At 40.6% G+C, this 14,987-nt stretch overlaps 1 protein-coding gene across 1 annotated transcript in view; it reads right to left on the bottom strand.

Annotated features, from left to right (window-relative positions):
- EFHC2 (EF-hand domain containing 2) overlaps positions 1-14,987 on the bottom strand; it is a 226,214-nt gene that overhangs the window by 151,834 nt on the left and 59,393 nt on the right. Inside the window, exons 3-6 of the mRNA XM_036271414.1 lie at positions 6,761-6,984; positions 3,613-3,864; positions 1,496-1,609; positions 968-1,106 (exon numbers count right to left, since the gene is read on the bottom strand). Of these exons, the coding sequence (XP_036127307.1) occupies positions 968-1,106; positions 1,496-1,609; positions 3,613-3,864; positions 6,761-6,984 (729 nt within the window). The remainder of the gene's footprint in view (positions 1-967; positions 1,107-1,495; positions 1,610-3,612; positions 3,865-6,760; positions 6,985-14,987) is intronic.

The following is a 14,987-nucleotide window of genomic DNA, read 5'->3' as shown; positions in this document are numbered from 1 at the left end:
CTTTTAGGAAGTTGTGGTCAATTCTGGCTTCCACCTCATTCCTTGGGAAAGTGTGCTCACATGACTACTCCAAGGTTCAGAGAGCAGAGGAGTAAGCATCCTCTACCCCAGCTCCAAACCTCAATCTGTGAGGTTAGCAACTCCCACCATCTGTACTTAGCCTACCACCCAGCACGTACCTGGAGCCTACAGTAGAAGGCCAGAAAGGGTGCAGAGCTAGCTGGCAGGTTTAACAAATGAAAGGTTTATTTTCTGGCTTCACAACAGGTCCTCCACCTGTTTTTTTATGACTCTCATAACACATGTAACATGCTGTAAGTCTCTGCTCCCCTTCCAGCCTAGAAACTCCTTACTGACCTCTATAGCTTCAAAGTCTACTAAAATAACCTGCACCTAATAGGTGTCTAATAAATCACTGGTTTTCATTTTGAACTGAACTAACCTGAATGAAATTGAAATCTAGGAAAAGAGAAGCTAGAAATCTGGCTGAGTCTCTCCAGGAAAGGTAGAGCAAACTGGCAGAAGAAAATTCCCCAGAGAACTCAAATAATTATATCCATTGTGGTAAACAAGAATGCAGTGAAAAGAAAAGCATTTAGATTTCCGTTTTGATTGACGCAAACATTTACCCATATTGTAGTGAGGCAGAGGGCTATAAGGGGAAATGGAAGCCTCTGGTCATTGGGCAGACAAGTTCAAATCTTGGCTCACTCTTTACTTGCTGTATGACCTTCGACAAGTTAGCCCATTTTAAGCCTCAGTTTCTGTGCCCCTAAAGTGGGGATAATGAGCCTACCCTTGTAGAAAAGGAAAAAAGAAAACATCAAATGCCTGGTAGATATAAAATGTTCAATAAATAATAGCTATTATGAGTTTAGCATTTAAAACTCAAAAGTAAAATCTTAACCAGGGAACAAAGACTCTAAGTTTCCAATATTATTTTCTAATTTATAGACGTATCACTTACCAATTCCATATTTTGTCTTATAATAAGTCTTTGTAAACTCATCACAGTCACAAAGGAGTACTTTCCTTCCCCACACATTGATGGTGGTTCCTACGGACAGGTCACTATCTTTGTAAAACTCTTGTTCTAATTTTCCCATCTAATAAAAACAAAGGAACACAATGTTGGCACCACAGACCCTCCAAAGATCTAACTGTTTCCAAAGGAAAAAATATATTAAAAAAAAACAAAACCTCAATTATGTAATTTATAACCAAATTTTAAAAATCAAACCAAATGACAAGTAGTTGATATTAACATTTTAAAACATTCTTTTAGCAATGTAGTCTTACCCAATAGCAATGCAAGGCATATATTTACATATGCACTTAAGTATGTTTATTATTGATAAACAACAATGCAATGTATGCATTTATATATTCATTCACTTCACAATCAATCTCACAAGAGAAGAATATGTAACTCAACCCACATTTCAGGTTCAGGGATATCACATTGGAAACAGTAATAAAATGTAAGATTCCTCACCTTGTATTTATCCAACAGGTAGCCATGCACTCGGCTCACTCTATAGCCACTATACACATTGAGAACTACGCGATCTGTTACTTCGCCTGGTTGATAGACTCCAGGTGGGCCATACTGGAAGACAAAACCAAAGCAAGATGTGGTGGATGGCCTCTAAACCCCTTCAGACTGGACTATACTCCACCTATCCATCAAAACCCTGATAAAGCCCCATCTTTCCCCATGACCTCTCCCATCCTACTGGCCTGTCCCCAATCCAAAGCTCCATAGCACCTATCGCAGGAATAAACCACATTTTATGATTCTCTAATTGATTCATCAGCAGTCATCTTTTCTCTTCATTCAACTACAAACCATGCTTTGCCTTCTTTTCTTTACTCTGCTTAGCATCCTGCCTGATCCTGAACTCAGAATGCATTTGCTGGCTGAGAGAGGCAGTGTGGTGACATGGCAAGAACAATAGAATGTGGTCAGCCTTTAACAGAAATTGAAGTGAACCATGGAACTCCTCAGTTCTACACATGCTGGAGGTAGTCCAAGCAGTTGTGTGAGCTGCAAGAAATACCTTAATTAACTTACAAATTCACAGTTATCTGTGTGTCATATACAGATGAGAAATCTGAATCATCTCGGATACATGTGACATAATATGTAAGTTAAACATGTGAATTTATTATGTGTGGGGTATAAGTAAGCTACGTAACATAGAAAAACAGTACATATGGACATAAACTTTATGTTCGCCACTTACTAGTTAAAGGACTTGGGGCCAGATATTTATCTTTAGTTTCATATAGCTACAACAGTACTTATTCTTTGCTTTCTCAAAAGATGTTGAGAGTGCCAGGGGAACACCTACCGCTACTGTATCTTTCCCACAAGAGAATGTAAGCAAGCTCTCCATGAAGTAGAACTTAATCCATTTTATATATCACTGCAACCCCAGAGCTGACATACAGTTGACAATAAGTATGCGTTCAATGAATGAATAAATGAAGTAATTGATGTGCAGGCACACTGCAAATGTTAGGTGTGTCATTATTTTATATTCAGCCTATTTATCAAAGCAGTCTTCCCAGGTATCTGCTGGTCACCTGCTGTCCATACCCCAGAGCTCCCTCTCAGACAAATTCTGCCTATCACCACCACTACCACCACCTCTCCCAGCAATACTACAGGGCTTCTGGCTATGGGTTCAAAAAATCTTGGAGAGCCTCCTGTCTAGACCACATAACCAGCAGTCTGTTTGCGTCAGAAATAAGTGTTACAGTCACCTCTTCAGCAGCACTAAGAAATGTTAAAAAATATTTAATCTAAATAAGAAATGAAATGTAACATAGAACTGTGAAAAAGCCTTTATGTTTCCGTATCCTTACAGGTATTTATGTATAGGTCCTTAGATAGTGTTTTTTTACTGTGTTACCTCATTCTATTTATAGTTACCTCTAGGTGGAAGCCTTGTTAACTACATTTTAGAGATAATAAAATACACTCAGAGAGGTTAAGTGACTTGCCCAAGGTCACATAGCTATTAAGTGCAGAATCACAACTCTAATCCAGGTCATCTATATTTGGATCATTTTTGGCTGTATTCAAGTTATGCTAGCTCTTAAATACCCATAAATATGTGTAGAAATCAGTCTGATAACTTTCAATAGCAAATAAAATGCAAAAGCTGCCACTGCTGCTAGCTAGTGGCTACCTGGTGACTGGTAGTTACTCTAAGAAGTTACTCCTGTGTGTGTGTCACAACACAAACCAATACAATGGGATCTCCTTAGTAGGCTACAGAGGCCAGAAACCAGTATCCCATCCAAGACCATAAGCAATTCTTTTACTAAAGAGTCATTTATCTTCATAATACAGATTGTGAACTCAATATTGAATAGATAATTTCTTGTGCATTTGACATTTTCCCTTTATTTGCCTTGTGCCCAGAATATTCCAACTCCAATTTGTCATTTCCAAGATGCATATTAATATAGAGCACAAAATGAAAGTTTTCTAAACATTTGCACTAATATATGATAACTGTCATAACACATGACATTCCAGTGAGTGACTACAGTCTTTTAGCTCACAAGCAAACTCAGAAAGTAGTTGTGTCCACTGCTCACCTTGGGCAGTTTTCCCCTCTGGAGGAAATATGACATAGGATCCCGGCCTGAGTTGTGGGGCAGCAATTCTTTGATTTCGATAGTATCATCAGACAAAAAATAATGCAAGATGAGTTGTCTGCGGTCCCCAAACAATGAGACTGAGTCATCCCACAGGCAGAAGAAACGCAAAACCTTCCTATCATACTCGAGGAATTGTTTCAGAGTGTCGAAGGACTCATAGGGACGTAAGGGCTGGACGCATTCTAGTGTCTGAAAATGAAGAAAAGTTTCATAATAGTTGTGGTTTGGTTACAAGCACTTCTGGGATGCAAGCAATCCAAGAACATAAAGGTATCTTTTCCATAGACCATTCTATTATATTTTTTTATTTCAACTAACAATATATGTATACATTTATATTTAGATGTATATATGAATTATAACCAGTTTTAACCTTAAAAATATAATCAAGTATGAGGAAGCTTTCATATTAAACATTATTTCAATACACTAAAATATATTTCTATAATGTGTTTAAAAACTGATTTTTCTCAAAGACTTAAAATTCTTGTTTAATAAAAGACAAAAATAAGTAGAGTGACAGAAATTAGAATAGCAATTGCTGCTTGGTAGGAGATTGACTGGAAAGGGAAATTTCTGGGGTGATGAAAATATTCTATGTCTTGATTTTTATGTTAGTTACTAAATTGCATACATTTTTCAAAACTTGTTGATCTGTATGCTTAAAATCTATACACTTATGTTAATTATATCTCAGTAAAACATGGTGTGTTTTTCAATAAAATTCATATCTGTATATCTTTCTTACTCATTCAAAGATTTTCGTGAGGGTAAAAGGGAAGAAATATATTCATGGTTTTATTTTGCTCAAAAGCTTTAGATATTGAGGATCTGAAAGGCCATGGAAACAGAAGCAGAACAAATAGAAAACTTCCCAGTCGGCACAGAACCAGTGCCTGGGCTCTGTCTCCCAAACCAGAAACCACTAGCTCTGCAGTCTTCTTGGTGCAACTTTTCTCTATTTTCATGTTCCCAGCCCAGTCTTGGAGCAAAATTTCTCATTCTATCTGATGTGTCCAAATAGGATTGTTATATAAAAGTGTTCATTGGCAAGGGAGGTGTAATCCCACATCAACTTACGTAATATGATGTGTGAATTCTCGAAATTTTGTACCTGTCTAGGGCAGTCTAGGTGCAGACTTACCCCAAGAAAGGAGAGAGACATGATGGTCTTTCAGAGGCTCTCTGGTCTTATCCTTGATACTTAAATAAAATTATGGGACCTCTACTTTTGTTGACTGAAAAATGTTTCTTCAGCATCATAAGGCTTATAAGAAATGTACTATTGATTACATACCATTGGAGCTCTTTTCAGTTTAAGTTAAATTGTTTAATTTTAACTTTACATTTCAATGCAGCAAGCACTGGAGAAGTAAAAGCATTAAAATCAATATAAAAGCTTCTTATTAAACTCCTAATTTTCCACAGATTTCTATATTTATTGAAGAGCTTTCTCCCTGAGGGAACAAATGCTAAAATGATTCTCCCAATCTGAAAGGAAATTACTTAAAACATTTCTTGGATGTTTTTGGTATTTAGTCTCGATTTCTGGCACAAAACAATTTTTTCTTTATAAACCTATAAAATTTCACAGTACTCTACACATTTCATATAATGCATAATCATTCACAATCACTAACATATAATACCAAGTGTTAGTGAATAAATGCAGCCATATGTAAAGGGTAGTAATTCATTTGGATCCATTTATTTTAGGTTCTTTCTGCTAGTTCTAAAGACTTTCTATTTATCTAGATTATTTTATCTAGGGCATTTGGAAAAAAATAAAAATGAGCCCAAACCATAAATTTCCTTGCATGCCAAGATACACAGGTATAATGCCACAAGGATTTCACCTTGGATACTCCAAGATCAATAATATATATTTTTTAGGAAGGTTATATGCCTACAACATTAAACAATAATTCTGCTGGGGCTAGAAAGCAGAAACAGATGAATGACCCTACATGCAAATTTTGACAAGAGATCAAAGAAAAATCAAAGAAGAATTTCATTCTAAATTTTATATTATCTTTCTGCAAGGAAGTGAATTACAAGTTTTAGAAACAATAAAAATGAGATTAAACTAATCTGTAGGGATAGAAATGAGAACAGTTGTTAACCCTGGGTGGAGAAAAGGACTGATTAGAGAAAAAGGCATGAGGGTACTTTCTGGAGGGCAGGGTGAGGAAATGTTCTATATCTTGATTTGAGTGAGGATTATATGGGTGTATGTATTTTTTAAGACTCATCCAACTGTATACTTAATTTCTGTGAATTTTACAGTGTATAACCATACTCCAATAAAAAGGAAAACAAATGACAATAATTAAAATCAAGGTAAGACGCAAAAAACTTGAATTCAAACCCCAGTAAGAAGACTGGTTAGGTATGTAAACTTCCACATGACACTTGCCCTTTTGGGTGTTCAGATTATTTTATTAAACATAAAATTTGGGTCATGGGATCATTAAAAAAACTTTAGAAAGAAAACAATGATACATCTAACACTTATTCCTTCCTTCCTACACTAATTGGGGTCAGACTTTCCTTTCATAATGTGGGTACATCAGAATCATTGCCCTTCTCACTCCTCCAGAACATCTCTGTATCTGATGCTGCCATAAAGGGAGCTGGGAGTCCCAAGGAAGAAGGGGAAAGGTAAAAGGTGTACCCAAGGCTTGGTTCAGTAAATCAGTGGAAAAGAACCAAAGATTTTCCCAGAGTTAGGGAACTAAATTGGGAAAAGACAAGCCAGGTAAGTGTGGGCCCACTGTCAGTAACTACAAAAGCAATTGCGGGCTCTTAGAAATTGCCCCATGTGGGTGGCTCACTGAAGACTCCTACTGCCTGGAAGGGAGACTCTCCATGGAGAGAAATGTGGGTAGGGGCAGTAAGTGAGACTTTCCTGCACTGAGATCCACACTCAGACTTCCCTCAGCCTAAAAGAGAAGAGGACAACAACAGCAACTATAGCTCCAAAAGTTCTTTCACATCTGCATCAGAAGTACCAATACCCTCCTATTAAGTCTCTAGAGCAATTCTCATTCTGAAGAAAAGAACTCACAATGTATCAACTTCTTACCTCTTTCCTCATCTTCGTGTAAGGATCTTCTGGACACTCTCCTGGAGGGTTTAATTTGATTCCTATTTTCTTCAAAAAGTTTTTTGTGAATGCATCACAGTCATAAATCTTGAAAGTCCGGCCATAAAAAACAATGTCTATGTTGATATTGAAGTGATACACAGTATAAAACTGATCACAATCAGGAGGTGGGAGAGGAATTCGATGACGCCGGATAAAAGTCCCTGTGGTATGAAATAAAATACAATTGTTTTATCGTGCAGCAGAAGAGGTCACAGCACATCTCAGTGACAGCCCCAAATGCTTTCCCAAAACAGTAATTTGGGCAAAGGGCTGATTCTTGGAGGCAGCATTAGTATGTTCAAACTCTGAGGAAGCCAGAGGAAGCCGAGACTTCTGAGGTCCAGAGTTATTTGAAGTCTTACATGTTATTAGAATTGCCTAAGTGGTAGTAGAGAAGTACTTTAATAAACCATAAAGACTAGGGTGGGAGGAAAGAGGGGGCCGTAAACAGAGTGAACTAATGCACCAGACACTGCCACCATGCCTTTTCCCGGAACAAGCATGGTCACTTTCACCCACTTACACTTAATGTGAGCACACTAAAAGAGTCACTAAGAGTGCACCATGGCAATGGCTTATGATGATGCCTTTTCCTTCTCAGCTTCTGGGTGTCCCTTCAGGTCTTGTGTTCTAAGCTGTGAGAGGGGGAGGGTGTGGGAGGTCTCTGATATGACAATGTGAAGGAAGGAAGAGAAGACAACTTTGACAGTATAAGTACTAATCACCTACAGCAGTTACTGGAAGAAATCCACTTGAACTGAGTTGGAGGGTGATACATAGGCCTCCCACACTGGGCTTAGGGTTCACATCCTCGCCATTTGAGGGCCTGCACCTGTGTGTGCCCCACCATTCAGACAAAAGTCACTAAGGTCGATGTGACATCAGCAGTGTGATTAATGACCAGACAGATTTGGTGACATCTAAAAACTTTTCTGGAAAAGATTCCTTTGCTTCTTTGATTAAGCTTTTGGTATTATAAATAGGATGTTCTGCCTTTAGGATTAAATAATGCTAATATGTGTTTGGTTTTATGTACAACCAAATTCAGGTTTTCCCTTTCAAATGGCAAAGGTCTCATTTAATTATGCTTCTCTTTCATTCTTTCAGAATAATTTAAGAAAAGGTGACACTTTTTTGTAAAAAAGAGGCCCCTCTTATATGCTTTATAAAATATTCAATATTAGTACTTTATATTAAATCTTTGACACATTTTTAGTATTTTTTAAGATGCCCCCAACCCCACCCACAGGCTGCATGAGAATTAGACCCACCTGTGTCCCTATAGCTTCCTGTGCTTCCGTCTATAGTAGCTCCAACCACACTATTTTAACTGTGTGGTTAGTTCTTGGTCTGGTACTTACTATAAGCATACTGAGAAGAGATTCTGTATTCCCTGAGGCAGTAGGTTATAAGAGCAAATACTTTAGAGGAATCCTGCATAAATTCAAAACTTTCCAACTCTTACAGCAATACTTGTATCAGACAAAATAGACTTTAAAACAAAGGCTACAGCCTGACCAGTGTGGCTCACTGGTTGAACGTTGACCCAAGCACCAAGAGGTCACCAGTTCAATTCCCAGTCAGGGTACATGCCAGGGTTATGGACCAATCGATGTTCTCTCTCATCTCTCTCTCTCTCTCTCTCTCTCTCTCTCTCTCTCTCTCTCTCTCTCTCCCCCTTCCTCTATAAAATCAATAAAGAAAAAATATTTCAAAAAAACACAAAAGCTATAATAAGAGACAAATAAGGACTTAACTTAAAGATAGAGGAATCAATCCAACAAGAGGATATAACTCTTGTAAACATTTAGCACCCAATATAGGAGCATCTACATATATAAAGCAAATCTTGATGGACATAACAGAGAGAGCAACACTAATAACCTTAACAGGGGACTTTAACACCACATTGACAATAATGGATAGCTCTTCCAGACATAAAATTAACAAGGAAAGAGTGGTCTTAAATTATACAGTAGGCCAGAAGGATTTAATTGATATTTTCAGAGATTTTTACCCCAAAGCAACAGAATATACACTCTTTTTAAGTGCACATGGAAAATTTTCCAGGATAGACCACATGTTAGGCCATAAAAAAATACTCAGCAAATTTTAAAAACCTGAAATCATATCAAGCATCTTCTCTGACCACAGTGGTATGAAACTAGATATCAACTACAAGAAAAAAACCCTGAAAAGTACACAAACACAGGGAGCCTAAAAACATGTTACGAAACAATGAATAAGGTAACAATGAAATCAAGGAAGAATTCAAAAGATACCTTGAGACAAATGGAAATGAAAACACAGCAACCCAAAATCTGTGGGACACAGAGAAATCAGTCTTAACAGGGAAATTCATAGCAATACAGGTTTACCCAAGAAAGAAAAATCTCAAATAAATAATCTAACCTTATACCTAAAGAAAAGACCTAGAAAAGTACAACAGAGAAAGCTCAAAGTGAGTAGAAGAAAGAAAATAACAAATATCGATTATTCTAGAAAAATGGCGGCGAAGTGAATGGAGGGACCCAGACCGTCTCCCAAGACCAAACTGGATTTACAAGGAAAACAAAGGCAAACCGTCAGGAAAGGGCAGCTGAAGGACACCTTGGAGGACCACTTAACCAGAAACACCCACTCAGTCCTGGTAGGCTTGCGAGGACGGGAGAGGGGACCAAGGGCCCAGGGTCCGCAGCGGCCTGGGCAGGGGCCAGGGAACTAGAGGGGAAGTTAACTCTACAGTCTTTCTTTCCACCGTGCACGGCCTGGAAACCCTGTTGCCGGCTAGGCTAGGCTCTCTGCTGAAGCCGCACAGACTCGCAGCCGGCCAGGCTAGGCTCTCTGCTGAAGCCGCACAGACTCGCAGCCGGCTAGGCTAGGCTCTCTGCTGAAGCCGCACAGACTCGCAGCCGGCTAGGCTAGGCTCTCTGCTGTAGCCGCACAGACTCGCAGACCCCAGGCAAATCGGTGGGACCGGGGAACGCGGTGGAGAGTTAACGCTACCGCGTCCCTCCCTGCCGTGCACGGCCTTGGAAACTCTGCAGCCGGCTAGGCTAGGCTAGGCTCTCCGCTGGAGCCGCACAGACTCGCAGCCGGCTAGGCTAGGCTCTCTGCTGAAGCCGCACAGACTCGCAGACCGCAGGCAAATCGGTGGGACCGGGGAACGCGGTGGAGAGTTAACGCTACCGCGTCCCTCCCTGCCGTGCACGGCCTTGGAAACTCTGCAGCCGGCTAGGCTAGGCTAGGCTCTCCGCTGGAGCCGCACAGACTCGCAGCCGGCTAGGCTAGGCTCTCTGCTGAAGCCGCACAGACTCGCAGACCCCAGGCAAATCGGTGGGACCGGGGAACGCGGTGGAGAGTTAACGCTACCGCGTCCCTCCCTGCCGTGCACGGCCTTGGAAACTCTGCAGCCGGCTAGGCTAGGCTAGGCTCTCCGCTGGAGCCGCACAGACTCGCAACCGGCTAGGCTAGGCTCTCTGCGGAAGCCGCACAGACTCGCAGACCCCAGGCAAATTGGTGGGACCGGGGAACGCGGTGGAGAGTTAACGCTACCGCCTCCCTCCCTGCCGTGCACGGCCTTGGAAACTCTGCAGCCGGCTAGGCTAGGCTAGGCTCTCCGCTGGAGCCGCACAGACTCGCAGGCGGCTAGGCTAGGCTCTCTGCTGAAGCCGCACAGACTCGCAGACCCCAGGCAACTCGGTGGGACCGGGGAACGCGGTGGAGAGTTAAGTCTACCGCGTCCCTCCCTGCGGTGCACGGCCTTGGAAACACTGCAGCCGGCTAGGCTAGGCTCTCCGCTGGAGCCTCACAGACCCCTGGCCCCCAAGGAACTGGGCGGGACCAGGGAACTCGGAGGGACCGGGGAACTAGGCGGAAAATTAATTCTACTGCCTCCCCTCCTGCCGTGCAAGGCCCTGTAGCCGCTGAAGCCGCACAGACTCCTGGCCCCCAGGCAACTCGGTGGGACCGGGGAACGCGGCGGAAAATTAAGTCTACCGCCTCCCCCCCCCCCCCCGCCGTGCACGGCCTGGAAACCCTGTAGCCGGCTAGGCTAAGCTCTCCGCTGAAGCCACACAGACTCCTGGCCCCCAGGCAACTCGGTGGGACCTGCAAACGTGGCGGAAAATTAATTCTACCGCCTCCCTCCCCGCCCTGCACGGCCCTGGAAACTCTGCAGCCGCTGAAGCCCCACGGACTCACGGCCCCCAGGGAACTGGGCGGGACCAGGGAACTTGGCTGGAAATTATTCCCACCACCTCCCTTGCCACCCTGCATGGGCCCTCCTAACGCTATAGCCTGCTAAACTCTCCGCTGGAACCACACAGACTCCCGGAGAACAGGGGACTTGGCGGGATTAAAGTGGGTCCTCCCTGGTGCATCCAAACCCAGGAGAGGGAGCCACAAACAGCAAAACACGAACACCCACTGGGAAAACTTGGCAGACTCCAAAGCCCACTGTGATAACCAAAATGGTGAGAAACAGAAACAAAAGCCAAATGAAAGATCAAGAGACCTCTACAGAAGATGAAATAAATGAGGTGCAGTTAAGCAAGTTAACAGAACTAGAATTTAGAGCCATGATGTTGCGGAAGATCAACAGCATGTGTAAGGACATGAGCAACATGAGTAAAGACATAGAAATGTTGAAAATAAACCATCTGGAAATGAAAAACCAACAGGAAGAAATGAAGAATGACATATCAGAAATGAAAAACACACTGGAAGGTCTAAAAAGCAGAGTAGGGGAAGCTGAGGACCGGATCAGTGAATTAGAAGACAGGCTAGAAGAAATCAACCAATCAGAAAACCAAAAGGAAAAAAAGATTAAGAAACAAGAAGAGAGCTTAAGAGAATTGTGGGACAACTGGAAACGTAATAATATTCGTATCATAGGAGTCCCTGAAGAAGAAGAAAGTAAGCGAGGGCTAGAGAATATATTCAAAGAAATAGTGACAGAAAACTTCCCTAATTTGGTGAAGGAAGAAGGCATTCAAGTTCAAGAAGCTCAGAGAGCCCCAAGTAAGAAGAACCCAAACAGGCCCACACCAAGACACATAGTAATCAAACTGCCAAAAATTCAAGACAAAGAGAGAATCCTAAAAGCAGCAAGAGATAAGCAACAGGTTACCTACAAAGGAACCCCCATAAGGCTCGCAGCTGACTTCTCACAAGAAACATTACAGGCTCGAAGGGAATGGCATGAAGTAATCAAGGTCATGAAAAACAAGGATCTGAATCCAAGACTACTCTACCCAGCAAGGCTATCGTTCAAAATAGAAGGTCAAATAAAGAGCTTCCCAGACAAAATAAGGCTAAGGGAGTACATTAGCACAAAACCAGCACTGCAAGAAATGTTAAAAGGACTGCTGTAATTACCAGGAGAAATGGGAAGAAAAATAGAACCACACTAAACAAAAATGGCAATAAATAAGTACATATCAATAACCACCTTAAATGTAAATGGACTGAATGCTCCCATAAAAAGACACAGAGTAGCTGATTGGATGAGAAAGCAAGACTCATCTATATGCTGTTTACAAGAAACCCACCTCACAACAAAAGACTCACACAGATTGAAAGTGAAGGGATGGAAAAAAATCTTTCAAGCAAATGGAAAAGAAAAAAAAGCTGGGGTAGCAATACTGATATCTGATAAAATAGACTTCAGATTGAAGGCCATAACTAGAGACAAAGAAGCCCACTACATAATATTGAAAGGATCTATCCAACAGGAAGATATAACATTGATAAACATATATGCACCCAATATAGGAGCACCAAAATATATTAAAAATCTTCTGGAGGACTTCAAAGGAGAAATCGATAGCAATACAATCATAACAGGGGACTTCAACACCCCGCTCACATCACTGGATAGATCCTCTAGACAAAAAATTAGCAAGGAAACAGAGACTCTAAATGAAGCACTAGACCAAATGGATTTAATAGATATCTACAGAGAACTACACCCCAAAACTACAGAATTCACATTCTTCTCAAGTGCACATGGAACATTCTCAAAGATAGACCACATGTTAGGGCACAAACTAAGTCTCTACAAGTTCAAGAAGATTGAAATTATAACAAGCATCTTCTCAGACCACAATGGTATGAAATTAGAAATCAATTGCAAGAAGAACATACAAAGACATTTTAACACATGGAAGCTAAATAGAATGTTATTAAACAATGAATGGGTCACCGAGGAAATCAAGGAAGAAATCAAAAACTTCCTGGAAACCAATGAAAATGAGGACACAACAATACAAAATCTATGGGATGCAGCAAAAGCAGTTCTGAGAGGGAAGTTTATAGCACTACAGGCCTACCTCAAAAAAGAAGAAAAATCTCTAATAGACTACCTAACCTCACAACTTAAAGAACTAGAGAGTAAACAAAAAGAAAACCCCAGAGCAAGCAGAAGAAAAGAAATAGTAAGGATCAGAGCAGAAATAAACGACATAGAGACCAAAAAAACAATCCAGAGGATCAATAAAACAAAGAGCTGGTTTTTTGAAAAGATAAACAAGATTGATGGACCCTTAGCTAGACTCACCAAGAAACAAAGAGAGAGAACCCAAATACATAAAATCAGAAATGAAACAGGAGAGATAACAACTGACCCTACAGAAATACAAAAGATCGTTAACAACTACTATGAAAATTTATACGGCAACAAATTCGAAAATCTAAGCGAAATGGACAAATTTTTAGAAACACATAACCTCCCAAAATTGGATCAGATAGAGATTGAAAACTTGAACAGACCAATAACAACAGAGGAAATTGAAGATGTAATCAAGACTCTTCCAGCAAACAAAAGCCCAGGCCCAGATGGCTTCACAGGGGAGTTTTACCGAACATTCAAAGAAGAACTAATACCCATTCTCCTCAAACTATTTCAAAAAATTCAAGAAGAAGGAAGACTGCCAAACTCGTTTTATGAAGCCAGCATAACTCTAATTCCAAAACCAGAAAAGACACAACAAAGAAAGAAAACTACAGGCCAATATCCCTGATGAACATAGATGCCAAAATCCTGAACAAAATACTAGCAAATCGAATCCAGCAATACACCAGAAAAATTATCCACCATGACCAGGTGGGATTCATCCCAGGGATGCAAGGCTGGTACAATATTCGCAAATCCATAAATGTGATACACCACATAAATAAATTGAAGAATAAAAACCACATGATCATATCAATAGATGCTGAAAAAGCCTTTGACAAAATCCAGCATCCATTTCTGATAAAAACGCTCACCAGTGTGGGAATTGAGGGATCATACCTAGACATAATAAAGGCCATATATGAAAGACCTACAGCCAACATCATACTCAATGGGCAAAAACTAAAAGCATTTCCCTTAAGAACAGGAACAAGGCAAGGATGCCCACTTTCGCCACTCCTATTTAACATAGTACTGGAAGTCTTAGCCACAGCAATCAGACAGGAAGAAAAAATAAAAGGGATCCAAATTGGAAAGGAGGAAGTGAAAGTGTCATTATTTGCAGATGACATGATACTGTACATAGAAAATCCCAAAGACTCCACCAAAAGCTTACTAGACTTAATAAATGAATTTGGCAAAGTAGCAGGATACAAAATTAACGTCAAGAAATCGATGGCATTCTTATACACCAATGATGAACTCACAGAAAGAGAAACTAGGCAAACAATCCCATTTACCATTGCGGCAAAAAAATTAAGATACGTAGGAATAAACTTAACCAAAGAGATAAAGGACCTATTCGCAGAAAACTACAGATCTTTGAAAAATGAAATAGAACAAGATGTAAAAAAGTGGAAGAACATACCCTGTTCATGGATTGGGAGAATTAACATCATTAAAATGTCCATATTACCCAAAGCAATCTATAGATTCAACGCAATCCCCATCAAAATACCAACGGCATACTTCAAAGAATTAGAACAATTACTTCAAAAGTTCATATGGAACCAAAAAAGGCCTCGAATAGCCACAGCAATCTTGAAAAGGAAGAACAAAGTTGGAGGGATCACAATACCAGATTTCAGGTTATACTACAAAGCCACCATAATCAAAACAGCCTGGTACTGGCACAAGAACAGGTATATAGACCAGTGGAACAGAATAGAGAACCCAGAAATGGACCCTAGGCAATATGCTCAATTAATA

This window comes from Molossus molossus, unplaced genomic scaffold (assembly GCF_014108415.1).
Source record: "Molossus molossus isolate mMolMol1 unplaced genomic scaffold, mMolMol1.p scaffold_m16_p_2, whole genome shotgun sequence".
Taxonomy (NCBI): Eukaryota; Metazoa; Chordata; class Mammalia; order Chiroptera; family Molossidae; genus Molossus; species Molossus molossus.
Note: the sequence above shows the minus strand (reverse complement) of the source record. Positions and strands in the feature narration are given on the sequence as shown.